This window comes from Hetaerina americana, unplaced genomic scaffold (genome assembly GCF_022747635.1).
Source record: "Hetaerina americana unplaced genomic scaffold, ioHetAmer1.1.p SCAF_6, whole genome shotgun sequence".
Lineage (NCBI taxonomy): Eukaryota > Metazoa > Arthropoda > Insecta > Odonata > Calopterygidae > Hetaerina > Hetaerina americana.
Window position 1 is genome coordinate 17,609,981 of NW_027287205.1, and position 22,063 is coordinate 17,632,043.

The following is a 22,063-nucleotide window of genomic DNA, read 5'->3' on the forward strand; positions in this document are numbered from 1 at the left end:
CGAATGCTTTAGCCAATTAATATATTATTTGCTACTTGAATATGAAAGATATATTTTAAGGCACCAACTCATGAGATCACACAAACAAAAAGAATGATACGGCCATCAATTTCTATTGCCTGTGATTAGTTAAAAAAGTCCAGACGAAAAGTCAAAAGTGAAGACTGTCATAATGTCTTTTTTAAACTGTGGAATTAGCAATGCACTACGTGGAAGTGAAGATGACATTGTGAATGAAGAAAGTGAAAATAACTTCGGACACGATTTAGAAGTAGTGCTGATGAATTTCTGGGTTTTTAAAATGAATAAACATTGATATAGCTACAACTTTCTAATGGAAGAACTCCTTTGATTCTTTTCTCTCTGATTCAAGAAGTTTTTGTAAATTATAATCTGAAAAATCACAACGTGTCTTATAGAACAGGAAATATGGTAATTTATGGAAAACATCACTTTGCCATTCCATATAATTTAAGATAAGAAAATAAATGAAATAAAGAAAATTAAACGTATTGATTAAAAAACTTCCCCAATATAAACTCACTTTCAGGGGAGCATTGATCTTATGTCAATCACACCTTTGGATTTGAAGTAATAGTTCTTCATTAAAGCAGCACTCTATTATCTAAACATGTAATTTTTCTGAAAATCATCATTACTCAGGAAAAAATACAAATTCATTCAATTGAAATTCCAAACAAAATATGTAGGTGCACTATCATTAAGACTTCAAATTAACATGAAGTCCATTCATAGGACACAATATAATCAGAGAAATGGTAAAAATGAGTCACACGAAGCACCATTGCACCACACAAATATTGATCAGTTCATCACCACCGTCCACCATTGCACAGGAGGAGCAGCATTTAGGCAACACCATCCCTGGCCTGTGGTTCAGGGAGCTGGTTTTAAAACTGAATCCCAATAAGCATTCTATCCTCTATGCATATATGGGGAAACAAGTTACAACCTGATATATTTGGAAAACCTTCAAAACTGAAACCAGTCCTCAAAATTAGATGACAATTGACGAAAAGAAAATGCCAATAAAATCCTGCTTTAGCAGTACCTTTTACTTACACACACATACACAATGTGTTACTCAAGAATTCCAAGGTTTTCAACTTTTCAAGGCAATATAGGGTGGTAAAAAAGAGACAGAAACAAAGGGTTATCAACTGCACACTGGCTAGAGTACCGGTGGTGCAAATTGAGACACATAAATTTCACCTGTGATCAAAAGGAAAAACATACATTTAAGTCAAAATAACCATTATCCATGAAGAGAGAATTACTGACATTATACTTGAGGTAATTCAAAAGAGCTCAAGGCATCTAATACAAATAGAACTCTATGGCAACACCTTAATCTTTGGTTAGACCAGTTTCAGTTCAAATTTACAGATAAACATGGTCATGACATGACAGATTCTTCCATGGCCATCACAAATTACCTCACACCATGTATTCGTTGAAAATTGAGAAACTGTGGAGACATATTGGGTCACCAGGTTTGCTGATTGATTTTTTACTTGAATTTCATTGAATGCATTTGACCACCTGAGATGGTAATTGTCCTTCAAATACTTTTCTTCTATAAGCTCAAATTGTGAAGTGATTGAAAATTTCATTAAAAAAAATGACAGCTAGAAGATGTCAGGAGTAAATGCAGGTATCTGAAACCTCCCTCAATAAAACAGCAACCTGTTCATCCCAGAGTCATTAGCCACATCAAGATACCGCTAGCAAGATGTAATTGACAGCTCATTGCGTGAAATAAAAGAAATAAACACCACATACAGACCACTTCTTGTATTTTAATACTCTCAATATGGGCGACAAGCAGACCTGCAGATACCCACTCGCATCACCATCAAAATCCACTTCAAACCATACATTTGACTCTTTGATCACAGACATCAGTCTTTAATATTGACTGTCTTTTTGGTTTATACATACTGTGGCACGTGTAATTCACACCCAAACATGCATGACATAAACCCATGATCAACAATTAAAACGATGATGGAAGATTTCAGATTAAAAGAAAAATTAACCATGGCACTGGCCAAGTCCAACATGAATAGAACCAAGCACTGTGCATGGCACTGAGATTCACACAAACAAACCAATCTCAATCACCACTCAGGCACGCACACACACACACATACACACACACACACGCGCACAAATGCAGGGTGCGAGGTTTGGAGAGGGAGGCAGAGCAAGAGTTGGGGCCCGATAGCCCAGTCTGGCAGCTCAAGACCAATTGTACCCTCAGGGGAGGAATGATTCACCGACGCCTACGTCTGAGACGCCGGCCTCCTGTCCTCCGTGGCATGGCACTCTCCTCGTCACTCCCACTGCTGTTGAAGATGACCTGCATGGCCAATGCCTCCAGGCCATCAAGGTCATCGGTGCTCATGTCTACGCTGCTGCTGCTGCTACTTCCACCCCCCTGGGTCGTGGTGCTGTCATCATCATCATCAGTCTCGATAAGCGGCGCATCGTTGCCCCATCCCTCACCCTCCATGGCCCCACCCCCCTCCTCCCCCTCCACACCCCTGCCCCCATTGTCGCCTGCTGCCCCTGCGCCCTCTGCACCCCCTGCACCTGCCCCCTCTGCATGGGGGGCATCCTCAGCAGCGGCCTCCTCCCCCCCTCCACCCCCAGCAGCCACCGCACCCACGTGGCCTCTCCGTCTCCTCCGCCTGCGCGCTCGCCTGCCCCCTCCCTCTCCTCCTCCACCGCCGTTCCTCTCGCCCTGCTCCCAATCACCCAGGATGTTGTTGGCTGCGGGAATGACCAAGATGAGTACAAATGTTGAGAACATTCAATGGCTAGCAGAAATCTTCATACAAATTTTTTCTCTCTTAGGAATATACACAACAGGATAATCTCTATGCGACCTCATCTTAGGCATTGTCAAAGAAAAGAAGCACATTGACTGAGAATTAAAAGTTAAAACTTGTCATAAATGACAGGAAAGGCTTTTCTTTATACTTTCAACTCCTGCAAGAGAAATTCAGGAGACCAAAAAAAAAGCCAATTTCCCATAAGGCACAGTGAGAGTCCACGAAAGTGTGTAGAATGATAACTCTTTGGAAAGAAAAAACCAAAATACAGAACCAACACCTTCATAGTGCACCAGAATGATTCGAAATGAGATACCAATGTTTATAGTAGAAGGGAAAGAAAGGAAGAGCTTTCAAGTTGGAGAGTAAACTACAAGAATATCAGGCTATTAAGAAATATAACCTGAAGGATACCCGACTGAATTTCATCAATGACGATGAGGATTTATAATTGGGTATGAGAAATTGGAAACCAGCTCACATATTGGATAACCTTTCAGGACACTCATTTAACAGAGGTTTCCTAAGAAACATATTCATTTCTTCCCGTTAACAAAAACATCCAAAATTAAATCCAGCCAAGATCGTTCAGTCCCACTTTTTCTGGGCTCTAGTGCCAGTTACATTCTCACCATTAGTTCTCATAAGTGGGAAATCAAGCTATCAACAATTGCAAGAGTAAACAAAAGCCTATCACCCTCAAAGGAGTTATTGCATAATATTTAAAGTTATGTGTTCCAATAATGTCCAGTTTCTTCCTATTGCAACGTATTATCTACTATCTTGGATTTTTTTAAGTTTCAAACTTTAACCAATGATTTTACAAAATCTATACATAAAAATGTACAGCATAATAATTTTTTATTCCATCTTATGTGAACATGGTTAGTTTCCCACAAATTTAATTGCACTGCTGCTATGCAATGGCAAGTATAGACATGAAAGTAGGGACCAATATTTTTTAGATGAATGATAAAATTTAGTTCCTCTTTTTATTGTAAAAATAGCTTCCCTCTTTTATGAAAATTTCAAAACTTTAATTTTGTTTACATTGATCTTCATTCCATACCTATTTAAAATGGTGTGACTTTGGGATTATTTGCACTCCAGGTAACATTTCCTGATCAATTTCGCCCAAATAAAGACCACTATCTATCTATCATTAATTATATGGCACAAGAGTTTAGTGAGTGTGAGTGTAAACTATTTTCAATGAATTTTTAACCAAATACAATTGATCATCATTTTCTCCTTTTTGTGTTTAGGTGAGCAGTGAGCTTGTGAGCCCTAATGCCAAATCCAACAAAATTGCAAATTCTTACTAACCACCTCCAGCCACGACACATTCCACGGAGGTGACAGATAGGGGACATGGAGGGGATCACCCATTGTTCATTTCTAATTACTCTTTAAAAAATTTACGCTAAGATTTACAGATTCTGAAGATAGAAAAATTCCACTTTGGGATATTATGAAAAGAAGACGATAATGGTGTGATGACTTGTGTGATCACCTTAGTCATCTCAAATTCTACCCTAGTAGGGGAGTTTAAGTCGGACATCACATCCATGAAGGGATACTGTTTTGTTGGCTTGGGATAGTTCCAAAACACAATTATATGCTACACATCATGAGCATTGCCTATTCTCTTATTTGCAATCACATCTTTCCTTCCAATCCAATCCTTCGGCTTCCTACAAATTACAAAGAAACTGCAGGAGATGCCGCAACAGTGACATTTAATGGAGTCATCCCCTAATACGCACTGTCCTACAAATTAGTCACAGTTTCTCCCCCTCCAACTTAATTTATCTTTTCTTCTCCTCCACACCCAAAACATTTCAAAAGCTTCCTGTCTAAACTTGTCCTCTTTTCTCCAAGAATATGCCTAAAAGCCATTTACATGCATAGACGCCACATTAAAATCATTACAGACTTTTCCTTTGTGGCTTTATTTGAATACATTGAATCAATTCCCTTCTTTTTTCAAATGCTTCTTTAGCCTATGCTGTTGCCTGCCATTATTTATGGAACAAGAGAGCTAATGGAAACTTACTTTTGACAATTTGTTTCTTAGGTATTGTTACAGAACAAGTATCCTCATTCAATTTCATATTCCTTTTGACTGTATTGAAAATATGGTTTGCAACTTGTACACCTTTGGAACAAATCACGAACTTTGAATTAAATTTCTTTTTTAATCAATTTTCCTACATTTATTAAGATGAAATGCTAGGTATGTATATTTTTTCACCAATCCAATCACATATGACAGCAGCGATACTGCAGGTTGTGATGTTGTGCAAGAGCTATTTATATATACCCTTTCCCAAATTTCCGTCAAATTTTCATTCAAGAAATCTACAAGTAACTTGAATATAGATAATACAATAATCACAGTAATGCTCAATTGAATTGACTAGGAAAGCTCAGTTTTCATTTCAAGGTTCTGGTTTGGAAACTTGTTTATGAATTGCATGGACGTTCAATGATACTGAAGGGAATCAATCAATCTTACAACTAATATTTATAAAACATACTTATAGGTTGACAACCATTAGTCACCACTATAGAAGAACTCACTGCCACTAATACGACAATTTTCCAAAGGTATTTAATGCTGTTTTGTACTTTTATGCCAGGAAAATGAATGGCTTGTCAATTGTGACTCATAATACTCCAGTGGACTAAGTGGTAACTTTTCTCATCAGAGAACCTTTGACCACATTTTTAAGTCTAGAGGCTAAGTTTAAATTCAATTACTTAGGGTTCAATCACATTGAAACTTATGGCTGCATCCAAGATACCTACTCCAATTTTCTTAGCCAAACTTTCTGGGCATGGCCGCAGAAGGGAATTATTAAAAGGAGAGACATTTAAGTCCTTGACTTTGTTATCTGTGATTAAATGCCCACACTTTTACAAAATGAGTAATACAGCCCAAAATCTTGCATACAATATAGCAATGACATTTCCAGAGAATTTTTTTCTTTAGGATTTTCAGAATATTTTGTTATTTCCAAGGAATTATCCCTCCACATCAGGTTCTCCAATGAATAAGGACTTTCAAGGCATCTCCTGATTTTAAATGCCATACCATTTCTCAGCCGAGCTAATGAGGGGTCTAAAAATCACACACTATTTTCAAGATAATGTGCAAATCACCATGAGAGCTTAACCAACCTTCAAATGAGTCATCATCATCTTCATCATCACTACCAGAGCCATCAGAACCATCGGAGCCATCAGAGCCATCCTCACTCCCTCCATCCATGTCCTCCTCCTCGTCTTCCTGTTGGAGCAAAACAACACGCAGACAAATGAAATCAAACATTACCTACAAGCCATCAGCAAAGAGCAAAGCCAAATAGCATGAATAATATATTTAACATGTCAGTTCTGTGGTTATATAATAGAAAGATCATAAATTGTCATATCCATACTAAAAAGAAAGACTCGTACTTTTCCACAGATTTTATTATACGGTACAACGCGTTTCACCGACTTGCGGCATCATCAGGTACAAATTTGCAAAACAGACAGAGCAAGAATATATACCCTCAGGACAGAGTGGGGGCAGGGAGGGTTGGAAGGACCTGAGAGGTGAGGGGGCTCGCAGGTGCATTGATGGGTTGTTTTGACCATTTCCAGGCTAGTTTCTCAGAGAGGAGTGGGGAGGGATATGGGAACAATTGCTCATTACAAAGTGTCGTGTTGGGGTTTACCAAGTGCCTTCTTATCTATAATTGCTCGAGAGCATCCATTTTTAATCCTTTTGGGAGCGTGTGTAATATCTCTGGGACAAAGTCACTGCTTTGGTCGAATTCTAGTAAATGCTTGGCGAAGAGAAGGTTATTATTCTGATTTTTGTGACACCTTGCAATATCACTAATATAGCTACCAACAATGGTTACAACCCCGAACTAGTTGACACATTACTACGGAAAAAACAAAAAGCAATGGCCATAAAAAGCATTTTCGTATCACAGCCCACAGTATCCAAAGATTTTAAGTGGTGCTCGATCCAATTTCTGGGAGATCTTTCATATAGGATTTCCAACTGCCTACCCACCTCACTCAAAGCAGCCTTCTACCCACCCATAACCCTCTCCAAACTTCTAGCCAATTGAAAAGACACCCAGGATAGCCTTCTCAAATCAGGCATTTATAAACTGAAATGCGAGGATTGCAACAGCGTTTATGTCGGTCAGACCGGCAGGAATATCAAGTTACGAGTCAAGGAACACGCAAGATGTCACAAAAATCAGAATAACAACTCTCTCTTTGCCAAGCATTTACAAGAATTCGACCACAGCAGTGACTTTGTCCCAGAGATATTACACACACTCCCAAAAGGATTAAAAATGGACGCTCTCGAGCAATTAGAGATTAGAAGGCACTTGGTGAACCCCAACACGACACTTTGTAATGAGCAATTGTTCCCATACCCCTCCCCACTCCTCTCCGAGAAACTAGCCTGGAAATGGTCAAAACAACCCATCAACGCACCTGCGAGCCCCCTCCCCTCTCGTGTCCTTCCAACCCTCCCCGCCCCCACTCTGTCCTGAGGGTATATATTCTTGCTCTGTCTGTTTTGCAAATTTGTACCTGATGATGCCGCAAGTCGGTGAAACGCGTTGTTGTACCGTATAATAAAATCTGTGGAAAAGTACGAGTCTTTCTTTTTAGTATGGATATTAAATACTTCCACGAAGTGAAGTCTGAAACAATAGAATATAGTATAAATTGTCATGTTAACTACCACAGTTTCAATATTTAATCATCACTATTTTGTCCTTTAATCAAAATTCAAAACCATCAAGCTTACATAAGAAGTCGTGAAACCATAATCATTATGCTATGAAAGTACCTTGTGGGCTTTTAAAATTTTGTATTCACTAATCTTACGTAATAAAAAAAATTTTCTAAGGCCTATTCTCTTATTAAACCTTATCAATTGCAATCTTAATACCTACTTCACAATACTTAAGGAGCTAATTTAATGGCCACACACACATGTCAAATCTGTCAAATGACAAATACATCAAGCCTAAAAATCACAAAAATGACAGCTTTTTCTCTGAATTCAAAATCTGGCTCACTCCCATCAAACACTTCTCCCCAATTCGCTATCCATCCCTTGAAAGATGTTTGCCAACATCAGTAATCAAATGGCTCGATATGGAGGAATATTGATGAAATGAGACCTCAAAATCCCAAAAATGTAATCTAATCCAATTGTTACCATTGATAACTGTTAAACTTTGTTTATCCTTGGATCGATCAAAATAATCGATGAAGAGTGGTTTTGATTAATAATTGACCAAAACCACTCGGATGGCCAATCCCAAAATATTACTTCTGCATGTATATGTGGTGGCTACAACATGCTCAAAAACTTCCTCAGTTGGTTGGAAGGGAAAGGGAAAGTTGGATAACTTGAGAAATTGCTTATCTCCATGGGATCTATTTTATAATGGCAGTAGCTGTTTGCGGGCCAAACCCTGAACCAAAAATTTGATCCATTCACTTACTAGCTACTTGTTCACTTACCCCTTCATCTTCATCGTCCTTTCTTCGTCCAACGTCATATAGCCGAACAGTGGACTCCTGTACACTGTCGAACATTCCCAAATTCTCAACCACAGCAATCTGGGTGTCCAACCGATTCACACAGAGGTAGTAAATGTTTCTCTTCACATCAATGGTTGCTGAAACAATGAATGAAAACTCAATTTCCAGATTTCAGCTCCATGCACACATATCATATTTGTCTTATAATTTTAAAAAAAGCTCAACTTTAACATAATATTTCAAAATAAAACACCGACTTTAAAGTAAAACCAACTTTTCATGCCAGAAATGGAACACCTGAATTACTTACCCAATTAACCTAAATTGTTTGAACGGCTAAACAATTGAATTAAATACTTAACTATGTATCTTGAATTAATGCAAATTTTTGATAAATGTAAATTTAAAAATAAATATAATGCCTTGCTGTCTTCATTCAAAAGATTTTTCTCATTTATATAGGGATGAGAATGATGGACTTATGGCAGCCTCTGCACCTGCTTTTTACATTATGTACTCTACTTATGGCGAGAATCTCAATTTATTAAATAAAATACATTCCTCCTATAAAAAAACAGGGATCGAGATGGGGCAGTGGATAACATAGCGGCTTCACATTCGAGTTCGAATCCCAGAGGCGGCAGATATCTTTCAGTGGTATCCCAATCCCTCCTTGAGGTGCTTTGGAGAGAGCACTTTGTGTGAGTATGCCATCTGTTGGATGGGACGTTACACCATGGACCCCTTGGGGCCTTTTGTTAAGAGTAGGTTAATGCCGACACCGGGTTTCTCTCCACCCTTCATCCTTCCCTGTCCATCTCTAATGGTGCAAATGACCTCAGCTGTCGGTCGTTTTCCTTAAAACTACTAGTACTACTTTAAAATTAATTTTGCTTGCTTTAAAGTAAAGTAAGTACAAGGATATGCAGAATGTTTTAAAATTCATATTATTCAAGGGTTGGAGTGAGGATGGAATATATAAAAGTTTTGACTAGGAACCCAAGCTCCAAAACACACTCTTTCAGTGACATAAGGAAGACAAGTTTGAACCAAGATTTAAAATCTTCCTGGGAGGGCAGATAGAGGGGGTTAAGGACAAAGGGAGGAGCCACTCGGGAATGGGTTCTCTGAAATGAAGACATAGGAGACACTAGAACCCCCGATTAGACTAGCTTTTCCATTCTTAATTTTTTTTAAGTAACATGGTATGTTAATTTTTTATAAACTTTGAATCTGCAGCTTTGGGATTTACCTCAATGGACAAATGGTGCATGACAGAAAAACCTAAACTGTGGACATTTTGATTGCCATCTCACTGATGGAAGACTTGACCATCACAATAATGGGATCTTGATTGATTTGACAGTGAAAGTCTTAGCTCAACATTTGGTACAACAGTAGATACATCATTGATCACAACAATGGACTATCATGCAAATGCAACAATATTATATTTTGTTAATGCATTTCAATCCATCCAAGGCATTTCTTTGATCTATTAATTTGCTGAATTTAGTATGCTAACTGAAATTACTGTTTCTACTGTCTCCTTAATATGCCATTTATGAATAAATGTTCTATTATTTAGAAATCATTATCTGTTTATTCCGATGAGTAATTTAATTATTTCATTATTTAATAATGAAAGAGAGCAAATTTGTAAGGTTTCTGCTACTTATAATGCAATAAATTATTTATTACTCATGTTCTCACAAAAAATATATTGAAAAGGAAGTTCCTTACCGATTGAGGAGTAGTCATAGGCATCCAGAGTCTTGAAGGATGACTCAAATGATGGGTCCTCTTCTGATTCCTGCTCTAAGGAGACCGTGTAGATGGCGGTTGGTGGCACTGACACGCCACCTCCAGGGGCAAACACAACCTCACACTGCTCCAGGGCCGGCACAGTCCTCAACAGGTGGAATGTCCTCAGATCCCAGACTTCTGTATTGGACACCACCTAAAAGGTAAACCATATGAAAATGCGAATGAGTGCAATCATTAAATGATTACCTCAATTGGTATTTCTTTCACGCTCTCCTAAGAGAAAATGAGAGAACAATTTACTAAATGCATTTAAGTAAAAATACACATGTATAAGATAAAAAAGGTTAACTCAAACAAAATTATTAATCAACTTAGGTTTACTCAAGACTTTGAGGGCTCGATTTTCAATGAAATCTTGATGTAAGGACAGCTCATAGTCTCTACAGAATCACATAATAAGCTATGATAAGTTATTGCTATTACCGATGGTGATTTTAATTATAATCACATAGTATTCATAATATAACTCTTGATAAATGAAACAGTTTCTGGCATCACTTGGTGGAAATTCTTCATATTGAAATTAAATTTAAAATACTTCACCTTTCCACATAAACTGGTTTATGTGGAAAGGCGAAGTATTTTAAATTTAATTTTAATATAACTCTTATGACTTTTCAGGATATCATAGCCATCAATGAAGACATAGTACACCATTATGAACAGGTATGAGGATATCAACCAGGAAATTATTAACAATAAATTATTGTACATTTTTATGACATAGCAGGTTTTTCATAGCATGCATTGCCTAATTGTAATATTATGTCCAAATGTTTTCAGCGGCCAATCTTAAAGACTATACCAGTTTGATATAAGAAAGATGGCAAACCATTGGCTAGAAGTTATGCATAGCATCTGCGAATTAGTCGAAATTGTAATCTATCAATGCTGTCTTTGAAAATTTAAAATCATTTTTTGCAACTTGTAAATGCTTAAATTGGGTAGCTTCAGGCGTGATGTGGTGGAGACCTGATGATGATGTAATACATCGAAACCCGGTCGTAAATAAAAATATTTTTATCAAGTGGAAAAGAGCTACTATCAGTTATTCATTGTAAATGCTTGTTAAAAATGTATCACAGGATGGTGAATGTTAATGTTCTGGTGTATTTGACCTACTATATACATTTGATAAGGCAACAATAATGAAAATATGCATGTATAACATTCATTAAGATGCAAACAAACTGTGGAAACAATGAACACACCAAAGGAAATTATAACCCCTATAATGTTTCAATCACTCAGGCTCCTTCCATTCTTTGATATTTCTGTAATTACTGATATCCGGAGAAAAACCTAGATATGCACTTCCTGGATATCAGTCTGCTGAATGATATTTACCAAAGATAACAGAAACAGACATGGACTAAAAAATTCCAATTTACCTTGCGGCCAATCCCATTTAATAGGAAAGGACGTATATATAAACTCAACGGTGATGACTGAACTATTTTTGAACACTACAGTAATCCTCTGGGTCCATCATTTTATGGCACCACATTGTCTACTGAGTGTTTTGGCAGAAAAGAGGTTGTACAACAGTTGCTTCATCTCTGCCATATAAATTATACTGACTTAAATATTATTTCAAAATAAAACCTTAAAAAGGTACCCATGACAAAGTTTAGTAAATCAATTTTCATTTATCGACCAGTTACTCTGAAGGAAATTTTATGAACAGATCAATCCCTACAAAATAAAATGTCAAATGGCTTTGATTGCAGTCTCGAAAAAATAATCAATTACTATAATTCCATTCATTGCTGCATTCTTCACATATTTGTGCAACTTCTCCATGCCCATAACATAGTTTGAAAAATGTGATTACTGGAAACACTAAGATAAGACCAGTAGAACAGCTACTAAACACAAACTGTAGCAGCAGGCATGCAAAAATCCTGGGAATTCCCTTCTCCTGATCACTCATTATGTGAAATATTGCTTGTTAAGAGAGCCATTGAAAAAAAAATATTCTTCCTTACTAAGCAAATTAATCATTATGCGAATTACTCTTAGTGTAAGGTGCTCATTAATCTAGGTTCCACTGTACTCACATTCCAGTCACCATTACAATATAGCAACACTCTAGCCATTTGTTTCTCCTCATTTTCTCTATTCTCTCATATACTTCCACTACTTCCCCATCACTAATCGCCAGTTAGCATGCACACTTGAATGACTAGAAGGTTTTTGGTTGTGGAATTCATCTTCACTCCTCTCACTCTGTCGCCATCAGAGATCACCTTGCTGTCAAAAGTCTTCATATTTTCATTTAAAATAAATCCAACTCCATTCCTACCAATGAATTAAAATGTAGCATCTCCACATCCTTCTCACTACACTTTTCTTTTTCCAAATATGTCTATTTTTTTCTCAATATCTCTTCTCAGATTTTCTCTTCTTTTACAGATATTGACTTTTAACCGCGTATAACCTCATTTATGCAATTGTAAACAATCCCAAGCACAGGAGCAGATTGGTCATACTACCTTGATCAAAAAGTTCCCGGAATAACCACCGTGTGGCGCTCCCATCGTTCCGATTTGAGTTCTGTTTTTTTTGTTAAATTGGTACATCTGTTGTTGATATTCCCTTTAAATCTTAGTGTCATAACTTGACATTTGCAAAAGTTACGTAGCCAAGAGTACATCTATCTCTGTGTGTGTTGGCGATTTTTTACAATTTCAGAAATGGATTTAAATTTGCAACAACGAACTTGTATTAAATTTTGCGTAAAAAACGGATTTAGTGGCGCACGGACGTTGGAAATGTTGGAAAAGTGTTTCGGCAACGATTCTCTAAAAAAAACGGTCGTTTACCAGTGGCACGAGCGGTTCAGAAGTGGTCGTGAGTCAATCGAAGATGATGAACGCAGTGGCAGACCATCGACATCGAAAGTCGGTGAAAAAATTGATAAAGTAAAAGAAATGTTGGTCAATAACCACAAATTAACCATCAGAAAAATAGCGGAGGACTTGAACATTGCCTATGGATCCGCCCAAGACATTGTGGTTAATGATTTGGGTTTCCGTCGTGTAGCAGCAAAGTTGGTGCCAAAAGACCTCAATTTCATGCAAAAAAGAGACCGTGTTGACGTCGCAAAAGACATGATTTGCGAGGCTGAATCCGATCCCACATTCATCAAAAGGATCATTACTGGAGACGAGACGTGGGTTTATGAGTACGACACGCAATCCAGACATCAGGCAAGTGAATGGCGTTCACCAAATGAGCCGAGACCAAAAAAACCACGTCGTTTTCAGTCAAAAAAGAAGGCAATGCTGACGGTTTTCATGGATTACAACGGTGTAGTGCATCATGAATTTTTGCCAGAAGGCCAGACAGTAAACAAAGAGTAATATTTGGGCGTTATGAGACGTTTGCGTGAAGCAATTCGCCGAAAGAGACCAGAAATGTGGGCAGAAAACTCGTGGATTTTGCACCATGATAACGCACCGTCGCACAGTGCTATCATTATTCGTAATTTTTTGACGAAAAATGCAACAAATACCATCCAACAGCCACCGAATTCACCTGATTTGGCTCCCTGTGACTTCTTTCTGTTCAATCGAGTTAAAAAACCATTACGGGGAACGCGTTTTAGCAGCCGAGAGGAAGTAATGGAAAAATCGCAGGAAGCACTGATGGACATACCGAAAACCGAATATAAAAAATGTTTCGAGGATTGGATCAAGCGCTGGCATAAGTGTGTTGCAGTCGATGGGGATTACTTTGAAGGGGACAATATAGATTTAGATGAATAAACTTGTATTTTTAATTTTCTGAATAAATTCCGGGAAATTTTTGATCAAGGTAGTAAACTTCATCCAACTCAGCTTTGATCTCTTACATTGTTAAAACTTTTAAACAAAAGAGTTTAATCACTGCATGAAACTCATTTTTTTCTTAGGAGGGTTCTTACAGAGGGTAACATGAATAACAATTAGAACTGAATATCATTCTTCTTATCCTTCACTAACCTTTCTTCTCATAATATCTCTTCATACATAGCCCAACCCAGATAACCAAATGATGGGCTATTTTAATTCTGAGATATTTCATATGCAAAGAGATTTATTCTTTCCAGCCTGGCTCAGCTGGCGCATAAGATGCAATATGAATTTTCAAGTTGGCAGTCACAAAAAATACATGGATCAGACAGAAAAGGATTTATATAATATTATGTAAACACATAAACGAAGAAAATTGGAGTTGCATTGAAAATTTAACAGCTATATCAACGTTTATTCATCGCAGAATCCAAGAAATTCATCATCACTGCTGCCAGTTATTTTCACTTTCAACATATACTATGTTACTCTTAACTTCCATCTAGCGCACTGCTAATTCAACAGTTTTAAAAATACATTATGATACTCAAACTTAAAACTTTCTGCCAGGACTTTTTCAACCAATCACAGACACTAGAAATTAAAGGTCATTTCATTCCTCCTGTCAGTATGACATCATGAGTGGGTGATTTATAACCTATCTTTCATATTCAAATGGCATGTTTTGTGATTTTGTAGATCTGGTACATATGCACAGATCAATTCTCTTCATGAATCACTCACATCATGATGTTATCCCACAAAAATTGGCAATAGAAATACCCATCACTAATTTTCTCATTTCAATTAAAAATCATTTGTGTTAACACAGTAATCACATTCTTCCTGCAGTTTATTATTCACTTCCAAACATGTTCCACAAGCTATGGAAATTTAGGAGCACATCAATGTTAAGCTTTTTTACTCCAAATTAAGTGAGAAAGATACATCTACGCAGATTGATGACCTCCCAGGGGATTTATTTAAGAATTATTTTAGGAAGTACTTACCAGGAAATATTAAAACTCTATCGCTTACTACTGCCTAAATACAGTGAGTTCATCAAAATTTGTAATAAAGGCAACCATTATCTAAGTCTGATGTGGGAAAAAATACTTTATAGTATGTATTTTTCTGGCAACTCGGCTAGTGTAATATAGGTTTAAGTTATACCCAGGTACCTTAAGCTCAAAATATGCAGGCTGATTTTAGAGGGCATTTTTGAGCAAAAAATGTCTGACTTATATAGGTCAGGAAATATGGTACTTCATTATTAAAAGATGAAGTGATTATTTTGATTTTAACAAATATAAGATACATGTTCCATCTTGGAGAATGCCAAAAGGAAATATATATAAATGTGATACCACCCGGAGAGTTCTCTTTTTGAATGAAAATGAAGGACAATGTCATGGTGGCTTAAAAAGACAAACTAACCACTAGTCCCACTTAAATTGAAGCAAGCATAACAGAAGAGAAAGATCACTGAGAAGAGACACCCTCTCTCTATCTGATCTGATAACATAAGTAATGCCGATTTGTTGGCTTAGGGCCGTCAGCTTAGAGATTCACATTCACATATTTGGGCCCAGTGGATATAGGATTCATTCTGCACCAAAAACCCTAAGTAGAAAGTGCTTCCTAACTATATGTAGTAAAAATATTAAATTACAATTTCGAAAGGTTAATTTGCCAAGTAGTCAAACGGATAGATAAGATGGCATCAAAATTCCACTAGCAAACTATGAGAGTTTTTGTAATTTCATTTCTTTTGAACTAGGAGTTTAAAACCTGATTTTTACATCTCATGAGTTTTGAAATAATGAAGTTTTATCCCATAAAGGATTCACTATGTTGTTAGCACAGGGTTCAACATGTTAGTGAAATTTGTTCATACCTCTAGGCCATTGGGATGAAAAACTCCACTCAGGGTTTGGTTTAGTTTATCGAATTTGTGCACTTTTTTGCTGGTGGAAGCATCCCAAAGGACACCATCGGACAGGATCAACTCGTCTGATGGTGAGAAGGTGGCCCTGTTCTTGGTGTACTGGTTCGAGATCACTGGAAACAGTGTCATCAACTTCTTTGCAGTTGCAACATCGTATATCTAGAAATGATAAACACACAATTCAAAAATTACAAATCAAATGAAACATTGACCTTAAGTAATTAAAAATAGTCTATTTTTATGAGTATTGTGGCTGGAAAATATGCTAAATTAACAAGGCTGGTATTCTATTAATGTGAAGTGCTATCCACACAATGGACTGGAAAGGCAAAAACTAGCTCAGAGTTTTGTACTTCCCAGCTTCATGTCCATTGCAGCTCTGACAAAACTTGTACACTGCAGCCAATAATTTTAATTAACTTTAACATAAAACACATTTTTATAGGTTGACACAAACATGCTCCTCCAAATTTTGGCCTGGGTTTTACTCTATGAAGGCTTTGGAAACAGTAAATGTAGAAAAAAATGAAGGAAGAAAATAAACAAAAAATTCACATTAAAGAAAATAGGGAGATACAATAGAAAAAATGATTATTATCAAAGAATCCTAGATTGAATAAACAGTGAGGTAAAAAAATTGGTTTCCTTCGATTTTAAGAGATGCAACTTTTCAGTTCCAATGAATTCATCACATAACTTGGTATACAGGGTGCAGCACTTAAATCCGGAAAACTTTCAATTTGAATTTCCCCCAATATCGTAGTTCAACTGGAGGTCGTGATTGGCGTTCTTGAAAGCTATAGGCATCTAGTAAACAGTCATAGCCTCAAAATGGCCGAGATGTTACGCATAAGTGTGGAGTACAATCGAAGAGCCGCTATTATCGAAAGTGTTCATGCTGGGCGTTATATTTCAAAATAGTTCGATTCTTCTGCTATCAACTGTTTATGATATTGTGGCTAAATATAATGCTTCAGAGAAGTCTGGGGAAGGTTTTACTATCCCGGCGAGGAAATCTCATTCGAGGGAATATGTGCTTGTCCAGATTTATGTGCCACACCCTGTATAACAATAAATCCATGAGATTTTGTCCAACAGCATGAGTGTGCCCAGATGATCTATGTAAATTATTTCAGTCCTAAGTCTCAAATGTATGAAAATTGGAGTTTTCAACAGTAAGACATATACAATATGAACACTATCATAATTCAATGCAACATACTGTTGCGGCATCTCCCACAGTTTCTTTGGAACTATCATAATTGTCATTGTTTTAATTTAAATGAGAAAATAACTCTCCTAGGCTGATTGATACTGGAGAAGGATTGCTTTAAATCACTTATGTGGGTTGCTCACTAAGTCCTTGAGAAAAATAGAAAAACAAATCATTTTAGGCAGATTTTTTTATGAAGGATCTCAGTTTTTCCCGGCGTATTGTATTCAGGAAGTTCTCTCGGGTTTCCCACCGGGTCAGCGTGGTGTGCACCGACGTTTCGACGGCTAACTCTGCCATCGTCTTCAGGGTGAAGTGCAGAGCAATGAATTCGCCATGTATTTATACCCTGTCGTAGGGTCAGGTGTCCTCCGATTGGTCCGATGTGTTCCCAAGTGCCGAGCCGCCCCGGTGACGTCTCGTACTTTCAATTTTTCTCAGCACAGGTCTCCACGTGCTGCTGATCTGGAAGCCAGTGTCCCTGTTGAAGGTATTCTGTCCTTCCAGTCGGATTTCCACGGCTTCCTTCGCCACTCGGTCCCAGTAGCCGTTCGTGTGACAAAGTCTTTTGGTGCTCCCCCAGTCAATCCGATGACCATGCGTGATGCTGTGTTCGGCGACTGCAGACTTCTCAGGGTAATGGAGTCTGATGCATCGCTCATGCTCCGTTAGTCGCTTTTCAATTGTGCGGCCAGAGATTTTTTTATCATTTTTCAGCACAATCTTAAAGCTCAATACAAATTTTCCAGCATTTCTCCAACTTTTTTAGCCGTCGAAATAGTAGAATTTTGGAATGTCCTCAAAATAGGCATCACGGTTGGTAAAGACTTCATTCCAAGTGAATAGTTTTCCGGCTATGCATTTTTTCAAGTTTGAAAATAAAAAAGTCACCAGGGGCCTAATTAATGGGCTTACTACATCAATCAATAAAATAAATTAAACGAAATAACATTTCCTGCCTCAATTTCTTAATTATTATCAGCTTGATGGTGAAGCAACAATGCTTCTCTATGGTACTAATGGTATGGTACTAATTTGCTTTCAGGTACATACCACGACTACTTTTCCTTGAATCATATATTTGCAATTACAGTATCTGTGTCTCAGTGGTACTGATATTATATGCAAACATTATCAATTACAATTATATCCAAGTATGCATGAATTGTTCAGAGGTGTTCTGCATTCCATTATTGTTGGGCCATTTTCACCATAATCACAGTGCATTCAAAACTCCTTAAAACAGGGTTCAAAATAATTTCATATGAGGATTCAATAAAATCTTGGCACCACACATATATTAACAAGTAACAGTGACACATCCTTCCTGACTAGATTTACAGTGTGAACTTACCGTTGCTGACTGCCCTTTGGTGCCAATGATCTTATCCTGAGATAATTTGCTGAACTCTACATACTCCTCTTCTTCAATGGCAAATCTGAAAACAAGGAAGGTTACAGAGTGATTAATTTATGCTCCAGATTATCAATGCAGTCAAAGATGTATCTAGTCAAAGAAACACTATATTGAGTCATTAACATTTTTTTGATAATTTTTAACAGAACACCCCATCCAAAATCATTGCTTTGTAGAGTAATTCCGTTAGCAGATCTGGTATGGTCCCAGAATCTGCCGAAGCAAAATCTTTAATTTTTCATTCATGGTGTCATTGTGCATGCTATACAGCTTATCTCTGAGCTCTAACTTTGAGGATAATTGGGTATTTTGGTGAGTGAACATTGAATCTGTGCCCACAGAAATGTCAAAGAAGAGGGAACTTTCTTGCAGACAAAGTCCAGAAGGCCTTTACAGGTGCAAGCTTGTTATACTTCATTTCTTGTATGCACACTTTTGGGGTTCAATTTATTCAAATAAGTCTTTCGTTTTATCAAAAATTTTCTGAACCTTTTTCCTAATCACTGGAAATGAGAAATCAGGACAATAGGCATTTTGGAGATTGAGAGAAAATGGGAGAAATTATCTCAATTTTTTTTGGGATGGGAATTGAGAAAAAACAACTTTTCAACCAAATATAATTTAGAATAAACTGGTTTAATTCTATAATCAAGATGATAGTATAGGGTGGGGCAACATAACTCCCTTTTTTGAAATGCGCACCAATCAGGCTGTAGAGTAGTCTCATTCGACAGCCGGGGATCTTAAGTCTTTGTCCCACTCCGGTCAGTTGCCATCATGCGTTGGAACAGTGAGGAGTGTGCATTTGCCATCAAGGGCTACTTTTTGAACAGATGTTCTGTGATTGCAACCCAGCAGGCCTTCCGAAATAGCTTCAATGTAGCCCCGTTGGGCCTTGTCCAGGACCAGAAATCAATTGTTACACGGGTCACTACGTTCAGACAAACCGTGAATGTTACAAGACAGAGAACTAGAGTCCCTCAGCCCATCAGATCACCTAAGAAAATTGAGGCAGTGAAAGCTGCCATCTTGCAATCCCCACAGCGTTCAGCGCACTCACATGCATCAGCCCTTGGACTTTCTGATCGTTTAGTGAGGCAAATTCTTCACGATGACCTTCATTACCATCCTTACAAGTTAGCGACTGTGCAGGAACTCTCCGAACATGACTTCAATTCTGGGAGAAATGCATGTGAGGCACTTCTCGAAAACGTTCCTGCAGACTCAATTGTGTTTTTCAGTGATGAATCCCATTTTCATGTGAGGGGATATATCAACAAACGGAAAATGCACTGAAACCAATCCTAGAGAATAGCATCAAATGCCTTTGCATTCATCTTAAGTCACAGTGTGGCGTGCGGTTCCCTCAGTTAGTATTGATGGGCCCTGGTTTTTTGAAGAAAACGAGTCCATAGTGACAGTGAATTCAGACCGGTATGTAAAAATTTTGGAGGAATTTTTTTTCCACGACTTGAAGAACTGGACTTCGGGGACATTTGGTTCGAACAGGACGGAGCAACAGCTCACACTTGAAGGGCATCGATGGCTATATTGAGGGAACACATTCCCGAGTGCCTCATCTCAATAAGGAGCGTGAAGTGGCCAGCCTGCTCCCCTGATTTGGCCCCTTGCGATATTTTTGGTTGGGTTTTTTGCTGTCCAAGGACCCTACAAGACCTGAAGGACAACATCCACGCAGAAATTGCCAACATATCTGCTGCTATGCTGGTAAGGGTCATGACAAATGCCAGAAATCAGCTATTTAGTGTACGGACAATGGGGGGCATCACCCACCTGATTTTATTAAAAAAAATTTAAATATGTACCTACATTTAAAAATATTCTGTTTGATAAAATGGGATTAATTAATTTTAAAAAAAGTAAGTTATGTTGCCGCAACCTATAGTTTTATCACCTCAGTTACTTCAATCATCAAGCATAAAAGGATAACATAAAATAAAATGGATAAGAAAAAAAACATAAGGAACAACACATAGTTCCTTAACTGCACTGACTATGTCGAAATGTGATTTATTAGTGCTTGGATGATTATATTTTCAGCTTTTTGTATCCCATCTCACAAATCAAATCGTAATATACAAGCATACTTGTAATGCATAAATATAGTTGAATTGTTAGAAATTTTCTCTGGCAATCATCAATGTAGTTTCCCCAATGCACATGTTTATTCATATGATATTGCCAGTGCATTTCACAAACACAACACTGACTTACAGATTTGCTACATTTTACAAAAACATGCAAGAGATGATCCAAAATGCCAACTAAAACGGTAAAAATCTACTATAAGAGTAATGTAGGTACTTTCCTCTTTCCAAGTTGATGCAGATTCACCTTGGGAGATTTACCACCAAATGCAATATAGCACACGTCAACAACGAAAGTGGTCAAATAAAAAAAATCCAGATATCTCATTCTAGGGGATGCCCTTCCCCTGCCAACTCTCAGGGAGATCTTAAGAGTTGCAGATCTTATTGGATGCCAGTTATAGGCTGTGTGTAAAGTGTGGGTGCAAAGAAGGTGACTCACTTCATGTCCATGTACTTGTTCACACTCCAAAGGGCTGACAGAGGGCTCCTCCAAGTGGATGATGTGAGAAGAAGGTTGCCTTCTCTGTTGGCTGCCATGTGGTACACGTATGAGTCATGACACTGGAATGATGACTCCTCCTGCAACATGACATATGGTCTGCGTTACATTCCACCAAAGGATTCAGTTAGCTGACCCTTATGCAGTGCAATTTGCTCACATTAAGGTCATTAGATGTCATTTTGCCAAAAAAACATTTCCTTTCCACCCCAGGGATGATAGGGCTTCCATGATTCTATTTGACGGTAAAACTACATTACCTGGATCCTGCTTGACATATTTAAAATTGAATCAAAATATCATGCACTTTGAAGCTAAAAGTAGGACTGAGCAAAAATCACATGGTCTTCCATACCTCTATACATACACAAAACTAGTACAACTAAAACTGAGCATTCGAAAAAAGGAGCAGGCTGGCAGGAGAGGGGATATAATAGGGGTGGGTGAGAGAGGGGAGAGGGTATGATTGTGCAATTGAAAGATAGAGAAGATCAATATGAAAAGGGAGAGGGAAAAAGTACGGACAAAGGAGGGAAAATTTCCCTTAGGCACTGATCAGTATAAAATATTTGTATATTTCAAAGTTTAGCATGTGCATTATACAGGGTTCATCCGGAAAATAAGTGTACTGACCTCAGGAAAAAAAATTTATTACACTTTTACATATCTTAAGCTAATATTCCTCAAAATAGGACCCTTGTGAGTCGATACACTTGTTCCAGCGGTGTTCCCATTCCTGGAACGCTCCCGTGAAGGCATCATCGGGAACCTCTCGAAGAC

At 37.7% G+C, this 22,063-nt stretch overlaps 1 protein-coding gene across 1 annotated transcript in view; it reads right to left on the reverse strand.

The window, feature by feature from the left end:
• Positions 1-2,296: 2,296 nt before the first annotated feature.
• mahj (LisH and WD40 domain-containing protein mahjong) overlaps positions 2,297-22,063 on the reverse strand; it is a 74,179-nt gene continuing 54,412 nt past the window's right edge. Inside the window, exons 21-27 of the mRNA XM_071593963.1 lie at positions 21,224-21,363; positions 18,611-18,695; positions 15,993-16,202; positions 10,176-10,392; positions 8,412-8,569; positions 6,042-6,150; positions 2,297-2,796 (exon numbers count right to left, since the gene is read on the reverse strand). Of these exons, the coding sequence (XP_071450064.1) occupies positions 2,297-2,796; positions 6,042-6,150; positions 8,412-8,569; positions 10,176-10,392; positions 15,993-16,202; positions 18,611-18,695; positions 21,224-21,363 (1,419 nt within the window). The remainder of the gene's footprint in view (positions 2,797-6,041; positions 6,151-8,411; positions 8,570-10,175; positions 10,393-15,992; positions 16,203-18,610; positions 18,696-21,223; positions 21,364-22,063) is intronic.